Genomic DNA, 8,548 nt, shown 5'->3' with positions numbered 1-8,548 from the left:
TCAGCAGAACTGTACAATATCAGAAGACCAAATGTAAGGAAAAGAAATTTGTCACTATAGGTATATTTGGTTTTTTTCACATTTGGAAACATCAAGATGAGGTCATCCAGATGTGAAACATTAAGTAAACATAGTTATATTGCCTTTTGCAATGAATAGGTTTTGGAAAGAAAGATTATTTAAAAATGCATATTCAGGAGCTAGAAAGACCTGAGAAATTAAATTGACAAATCAAACTCAACTTAGAATATCAATTATTCACCCCACATTAATTGAGTGTGTACCAGGTGCTAGGCTCAGACACTGAGGAAAGAAAGAAAATATATGTAAGCACCTGTTTTCTAGGAACTGACAGTCTAGTAGTCTTACTTTTCCAAAGAATAGCAAAACATGAAAAAACACAATCTCTTTAGGGTCGATGATCTGTTTCATATAAAGTAATGTTATGCTTAACATTTCTAAAAAAGCAGTTATATTAATTCTGCTCAAGTCTTTCTCTTATTAATTTTTTTCATTTTTTCATTGAGATATAGTTGACATACAATATTGTAAGTTACTGGTATACAACACAGTGATTTACAATTTTTAAAGGTTATATTCCTTTTATAGTTATTGTAAAATATTGGTACATTCCCTGTGTTGTACAATATATCTTTCTAGCTTTTTTTTTTATACATAATAGTTTGTAACTCTTAATCCTCTACCTATATCTTGCCCCTCACCCCTTCTCTCTCCCCACTGGTAACTAATAGCTTGTTCTCTATATCTGTGAGTCTGTTTCCTTTTTGTTATATTCACTAGTTTGTTTTATTTTATATATTCTACATGTAAGTGATATCATACAGTATTTGTCTTTCTCTGACTTATTTCACTTAGTATAATACCCTCCAAGTCCATCCATGTTGTTGCAAATGGCAAAATTTCATTCTTTTTCATGGATGAGTAATATTCCATTGTGTGTGTGTGTGTGTGTGTGTGTGTGTGTGTGTGTGTGTGTGTGTGTGTGTGTGTATACTACATCTTCTATATCCATTCATCTGTTGACGGACACTTATGTTCCTTCCATATCTTGGCAACTGTAAATAATGCTGCTATGAACATCTCATTAATTTATCTTTTGAATCTCAGATGAAAAACTGTCTGAGGCATTGTGTTCATCGGCTAGTAAGAGGGCCCTTAAAAACAGTGGCTTAAGTAAGATTGAGGTGAATTTTCCTCCTAATGTCAGAAACAGTTCTAAGAGACCACCCAGAAAGGGGGCAGCAACTCCACAGTGATGAGCGGCCTGGGCTTCTTTACTTTTGCCACCTTTACTATTGGCTTCCATGAAAAAGGTTACCTCAAGTATGAAGATTGCTGCTGCTGTTTGAGACATCACATCCATGTTCCAGGCAGGAAGAAGCAGGACAATCATAAGACAAAAGGGGCCTTCCAGCTGAATCAGCCCTCTTTTTGAAGAACTTTGACAGAAGTCCCATTCAGCAATTTCTGCCTCCTCATCCCAGTCATCAGAACTAGTCATATGACCATGTAAGTGAGGCTGGAAAGTGTGATGTTCCAGTTCTTCTCAATGCCATCTTCAGCAAAACTAGGATACTCTTAGTAAAGAACAGGCAGGCAAATAGCAATCTCTGCCTGCTACTCTAATTATTTATCACTCTCTGGGGTACATCATTTTAGTAGATGTTGCTGGCACCCCATCTGGAATCCTTTTATAGGCTGGCACACCATCCCCAGCTACTGTGAATTCTGGCTGTTAATGGCTCACAAACGCCACCTTCTCAGAATTGGCTTCCACCAAAGCAAACTACATGGCTCAAAGATATCTGGGACTTTAACCTACCCTGCCCCCCACCCTATGCCCTCCAGGCTACCTGCAGCCAATGACTGACTGGTATGAGGGTATAAATGTTAGACCACCCTTGCCTCAAGGTGGGACAACTCCATGGTGTCAATTGGGTATGACTTCTGGGTTGGATCAGGCTGAGATCAGACTTGGACTGCACCAACATCTTTGCTGAGCACCTTGTCCTGACCTTCTCATCTCACTTCCCTTCTCAAAAATCACTTGCCAAGAATCTCTCTCAGGTTCTTCCTCTGAGGATCTAAGACAATTGGTTTTTCTTAGAATCCCCTCACCCGTTTTCCTGAGCCACTATATAAGACTTGAACATTATCATACCACCACCTTTTCCTCCAAATACATCTTTAGACTATCAAACCTAATCACTGGAAATACTAACAGGGAGACAAGAAAGAAAGGAAGCCAAGCTGTTTTTCACTAAACATAAATGTAGGTGTATGTTTCTTCAAGTGCAAGTAGAGGCAAAATTATTTAGACAAAATGGTTTTCCCCATAAAGGTACTCATTTTCATTTACATGGGCCGAATGCTTATTTGCTACAAGTTCAAAAGAAATTAAGCAGTATGTTAGAGGTAGAGGAGAAAAAATTGCCAATCTAGGCTGGATGCCACTGCTGGAGAATAGTATTTTCTGAATTATAGTTTAGTAACAAACTACAAATATTAAAGTGAATTTTTTCAACTAATTCTATATGAGCATACTTGAAATATGCATTTGTTGCATAAAAATTATTTTAGTAGTTGAAGTTTTGCCACATATGTATTATTATAATTATTTTAATTATATCTGCTTCTTTGTCTATTTCAAAAGTAAAATTATGTTTCATGTATTCTGAATGCTAATTAAAAGAGGAAATGAAGAACACATAAATGAACAATTCAATTTTGTATTATTTATGTGAACTCCAAGGAAAAAACTAGAAGAAAAAAGAGAAATACCAATAGTTGTATTGTTTACTTGCTCTCCCTGTTCTGAGATACTGCCTCAGGCACTAACTTCCTTGTAATACATTTCTAAGCTCTTCCAAGCTTCCCTACTCAGATCCATCTTTTCCAAAGAGCTTCCCACGCTTCCACCTTTTCTCCCTTGCCCCTTTACTTAATCCCTATTGAAATTTAACTGTGACTTTGGTTCTGTTTCCTGTGCCTGATTTTCAAAGAAGGAGCCCTAAACCACCTCCTCCCTCCCTATATTTTTGTAGGGGCCTTTACGAAACAGTTCCTCAGTCAAAACTTGGAATAACTAGATAATTACAAGTGATTAAAACACGAATCTATTTCTTTGTTTTAACTTTTATATCAAATGATAACACATTAAGTGTCATGTACACAAGAACTTTCAGTAATCAGGTAATGTATTTTGAAGATACCTGTAACATTTACATGACTATGATATACACCTAGAACAAGGAAACCCTGAAGTTATACTCCAAACTTTATTCTACATGTGCTCAATTTGCCTGGTTTTGACTGTTATCAAAGTAGAATACATATCCATTATAACAGTGTTTATTTTGTTGTTTTTTTTTAAAGGAAGCAGTTTTATATAATTATCCAAGTTTAATTTAATTTGTATAGTAAATGCAATTAGGAAGAGGATGCTGTCTGGAAAAAATGCATTTCTGCATTTTTTACAAATCATTCTGTCTAGGAGTAACAGGAGGATCTAGAATGATTGATTCTAAATACCACGGACGATAATCTTCATCAGTTTTCAGTTCATTCTTCCAGATAACTATGGACATCCTTTAAATATTGTTGAAATTTTGTGGTGTAGACTTTAGACCAGAAAAACATTAGAAATGTTTCCTAGAACTTTCACTTGATCTGATCACGTGACTTATGGAAAGATCCCAAGCTAAACGTTGAAATTTCTACTGTCTTTAGGTTATTTTTTTCCTGGTCCATTTTCTTCTTCCTTTCACTTCTGTAGATTAAACATCCTCAAAATAATATTAATAAACATATCATCTAAACAGGATCATTTTTCCTGTAGTTAAATAGACTCTGAGAAATGTCAGCCTTGGAACCTGGGAAGTATTAACAGAACCAAAGTCTCTGTGTCCCTTGGTCATCATCCTTAGGTGTCTGAAGTTTGAGAACAGAGGTTGGCACTAGAACTTTTAAAAGAAAACAGAAAGCAAAATTCAGAGAGAACAGGGCTTCCCTGGTGGCGCAGTGGTTAAGAATCTGCCTTGCAATGCAGGGGACACGGGTTCGAGCCCTGGTCGGGGAAGTTCCCACATGCCGCGGAGCAACTAAGCCCGTGCACCACAACTACTGAGCCTGCGCTCTAGAGCCCACGTGACACAACTACTGAGCCCGCGTGCCACAACTACTGAAGCCCATGTGCTTAGAGCCCGTGCTCCGCAGCAAGAGAAACAGCTGCAATAAGAAGCCCGCGCACTGCAACGAAGAGTAGCCCCCGCTCGGCGCAACTAAAGAAAGGCCACACGCAGCAACGAAGACCCAACACAGCTGAAAATTAATTAATTAATTAATTAATTAAAAAAGATTCAGAGAGAACAGATGTTTGCTTATAAATTCATTATTTACTACATGTGCTATAGAAGTAGGAGCCTGACTTGAACTTGAACCAGGTTAACTTAAGACAGAGTCAGACAACCATTAGAAACAAAGACCAAAGTAATAGAATCTGCAGCTTCCCTTCTAGGAGGCAGTCTTAACTGCCAGAGCAAAAGTCCTACCTATTCAGTGAAAGGCTTGGTCAACTCTGATCTGAAATAGACTTAATTCCATCTTCCAGCTGGGGCAAGCTTAAGAGTTGGTAAAGGTCAAGTTAGGTCTGCAAGTGTGCTTGACTTCTAGACCTAAACTGATTTGCTTTCTGAGGACAAAACTAAAAAGGTCACTCCTCTTCTGAATACTTTAAGAATAAGCAGGTTTTACAGTTTTGGAGGATAAGTCAGAAGGAAGATTTTTAGGTTATGGAGTCTTCATAGTTGGTGACCACACTGTAGTAAAGAGAGCCCAAACATGAGTTATTTTTTTAGTCCTTGGAATTCTAGGCCAGTGAAGAAAATTCTAGGCCAGTGCAGTGCATCTAGATCAGGGAAGATGTTTTGGATAGTGTATTTTAAAAGCTGATGTAAAGCCAAGGACAAAGGATGAAGGGGACAGAAGAGAAGGATAATAGAACAATGAGATGTTAGGGAAAAATGCTTTTAGCTTAACTCATTGGTGTCTGGGGAAATACAGGGAAGAGTGCTCACTACCACCCCAGTTATTTCAGTTTTCAAAATACCTTTTGGTCTAGAATTGCACATACTTCCCAATATCCCAACGCACCTCTCTGCTATGTTTACTCCTCTGTATTCCTCTCTCTCTCTTCACTGCCAACGCCCATCCCATGCCACCTCCAGGTCAGAACCGTTTTAACCCTGTCTTCAAGAATGTTGGGACAAGTTGAGAGAGAAGAAAAAGAGAAACCAATTAGATGGGGATAGCTAGAGATTTTGTAGACTCTATCCCCTTTCAAACTTCGATATGCATGTGTGACTGGGCACAGACACAGTCTTCTTTCATGCCTATTACATTTTTTAAAAAGAGATGAACCCAAATGAGAATAAACAAAATGAGAGGGCAAAGAGACATACTAGGTTATCACTGCCTCTGGGGAGCCGTCCATAAACATGCCCTCTTCTCTGACCCCTGCCCTTCCCTCTAAGTAGAGTGAGAAGATCCTCACCATATTCCCATAGTGCATTGGTGATATTTTGTTATGCTTATCACCCTGTATTTTATTGTTTGCTTATACAGTTTTCGCCTCACCTGGACTGTGAACTACTTAAAGCCAGGATGTCTATGTTATTTACTGTGTGCGTGTAAGTGAGATGGGTGGAATGCTGTGATTTCCCAGGTCCTTGGGACATTTCATTGTAAAGGATGGAGTACGGGAAGCATGTGATTGTTCCACTAAAACCTCATGATAAAATAAATTATGACTCACTCTTTATTATATTTTATGTGTTTAAGTCTGTAATATGAGCCTCTTTTTAATGATCTAAGTAGACAGTGGCTAGAAGGATATAGGTAAATAGCATCCAGGCACAACTATGTTATTAACACATAATAGACAAGTGTGGGTAGCTATGGAAAAGTGAATTGGTCATAATCTTAAAGTGGTCCAGTCAGAGAAATTAAATTAGGTTAACTAAAACAACTCATTCATTTTAACCACTTTACTTCTAAAATACTGAATCAATGCCATTTTGTCTGGTTCTGATATCCTGCATGCCAAAATAATCAATATTAATGCAGTCAGAATTACCAAGTGAACTACTGTGTATGTCCATCAAGAATGTTTCTCAGAAACTTCATTCACTATGACTTAATATGGATTTACATGTTGAGATTGAAGTCTGTATATGATTATTTTTACAGAAAAATTCTAGATCCAAAAACACCTCATTGGTTCAGATAATATGAACTACAGTGAAACTTTAGCACACTAAAAAATTTGGAGGATCCTCTGCCATTGCAACAGAATTTCAAACCAAACCCCAAAACCTAATTAAAGTCATATTTTTATCACCTTCTTTTCCCTAATTTTATAAAACCAGATGATAGCTATGAAGAAAATACGGTACATATTAATTGCAGTGATCAGGTTAACAATTCCCAAAGAAATTGTATATTTTTTGATGTCATGTACTTAAAACTATGGGTCAGCTTATTTCAGTTTTCAAAATACATTTTGGTCTAGAATTGCACATACTTCCCAATATCAGAGTAAACCGTAATGCCTCATTTTATCCTCCATTACAGAAGACAATAGATGTGCATCTTCGAATGCAGTGTCCTGCACCAAGTGCCTTGCGCTGGGTCCGGAATGTGGATGGTGTGCTCAAGAGGTGTGCCTTTTTCTTTCTTTCCTTTTTTGCTCTTTTCTCTTTTCCTTAAAGTTGACCTTCTTTCTAGCATGATTTCACTGACCTAATATTCTGTGCCTTGAAGATGCATCAAGAAAAAGAAAGATACTGCTGAGCATCAGGAAAATTTTCTTTGGTTTCATGCTTGGAAACAGCATATCTGGCTGAATATAAGTATAACCTTTTTATTAGGAAAATTATGGTAATTTTGAAATGAAGTGCAAACCATTTTATGTTTTCCATCTGTTCTATAGAGGGAATTGGCAAACACGGATAGTAACTTTTGATAGGTCAGTAGGCTTTGTGTGAAATTCTTGCTGCAGCTTGGGGCATTAGGTTATATATCCAAGTTGGATCGTTGTCTTGTGCTTGCTTATTAAAGAAAAGCAAGCTAATTTATTGTTCCATCTCATTTGTTTTTATTTGAAATACTTGGAGATAAGTGATTTGCTCCATTTCATAACACTGTACATCAGTTCACTGGCTACTTATGCAAAATGGGATGCTTTTCTTTGACATGTGACCCTATTCATGCAATATTGTGTACATTAAATTCTGTTACATGGAGAATAACCAGAAAATGTTTATTCTTCAAAATTTGTGTCTTTATAGTCAAATAAAGAGAAACATATCCCAATAACAAACTTTTTAGTAAAACGATTATAATGTGTTCCTTCCTTCTTGGCTCTAAACTTGTATTGAGTTTTTCCTTCCTTGGTAATCTTCAATCAAAACTACCTCATATAATAAGTGTCAATGAGGAAGCCAACTGCTAATTTGGGGTTTCTTTTATGAGATTGCCTAGGTAACTTTATGATTATTTATGTAGTTCCTGAGAATTGAAACAAACAGACCTTTAATGGCCTTTTGCTTGACATGAAGAGAAATCTCTAGCTTTTGCAGGCTCTGATTTAGCTGAAAAAACTGTACCTACCATTATCTTTCCAATCTCTCCTGTTATTACTTGCCCTTTTATACACCCCCAAGAGCAAACAGAAATATGAAAAGTAGCAAAGGATGATGGACATTACTTTCTTCTATGCAACAAGTCAGGAAAAAGGCAGGGGTGGGGATCATGAAACAGTAGCCACGTCTTCTGAAAGTAAGCAGCCCTCCTACTGACAGCCCAGAGGCTTCCTGGATGTACTCTGGGCTTTATCGGTCAGAAAATCAGATGTCACTCAAAACTAGGCAGTGCTTTGCCAGAACCCATGGAGCCAGTCAATGTCATAGAGAGGACAATTCCAGAGTTTCCAGGACCAATCTCATTCCCTCCTATAATCCAAATGACCAGACAGAATTCACTCTTTTCTCTGAGCCTCCCTTTCCTCATCTCTATAACCTTGAGTTTGAAGTTTACTTCCAGTTTTTCCTCGTCAGGTATGTTTTACATTTGTTGGTTTGTTGATATTTCGTGACCCTCACCCAGCACTCCGTTTTAGATCTTTACTGCATGACCAAGGAAGATCATTAGAGTTGTGAAGATTGTGCCAACTTAACTTCAGCTCCTGAGAACTTTAGTGACTATAGTTTAGAGGAATTTTCAAAAGATGGTTCAGAAACCCAGTTACCAGCTAAATGCAACATGCCAGCCATATAGAATGTCAGTTTCCAGAGAGCACCCTTCTCCATCTCACACCTCTACTGGCATGAAAAGTCTGGAGAGTCACAGTTATGGGAGTAGCAATGTCAGTCCTGCCACGGAGGAGGGATTTTGTGTATTCAGAGGAATGGGTGGTCCAATGGAAGGAGGTAAGCCAAGGAGGAAATGTAGGGTGGCTTCCAGAGGTGTC

General features: G+C 37.8%; 1 protein-coding gene and 1 long non-coding RNA gene across 6 annotated transcripts in view; one reads left to right on the top strand and one right to left on the bottom strand.

The window, feature by feature from the left end:
* LOC309631771 overlaps window positions 1–8,548 on the bottom strand; it is a 253,878-nt gene that overhangs the window by 19,015 nt on the left and 226,315 nt on the right. The window lies entirely within an intron of this gene.
* The window catches only part of ITGB8 (integrin subunit beta 8), a 93,914-nt gene that overhangs the window by 27,748 nt on the left and 57,618 nt on the right, over window positions 1–8,548 (top strand). For 3 of the 4 annotated variants that reach the window (XM_082398311.1, XM_082398314.1, XM_082398312.1), the window contains exon 2: window positions 6,652–6,737. The exons of the other annotated variant lie outside the window; for it this stretch is intronic. In XM_082398311.1, coding sequence (XP_082254437.1) covers window positions 6,652–6,737 — 86 coding nt within the window. The remainder of the gene's footprint in view (window positions 1–6,651; window positions 6,738–8,548) is intronic. 4 annotated transcript variants of the gene reach the window in all.

The sequence above is a fragment of the Balaenoptera borealis genome (genome assembly GCF_965194805.1).
Source record: "Balaenoptera borealis genome assembly, chromosome: 7".
In the NCBI taxonomy this organism is placed as follows: domain Eukaryota; kingdom Metazoa; phylum Chordata; class Mammalia; order Artiodactyla; family Balaenopteridae; genus Balaenoptera; species Balaenoptera borealis.
This window is presented reverse-complemented; position numbering and strand designations above follow the sequence as displayed.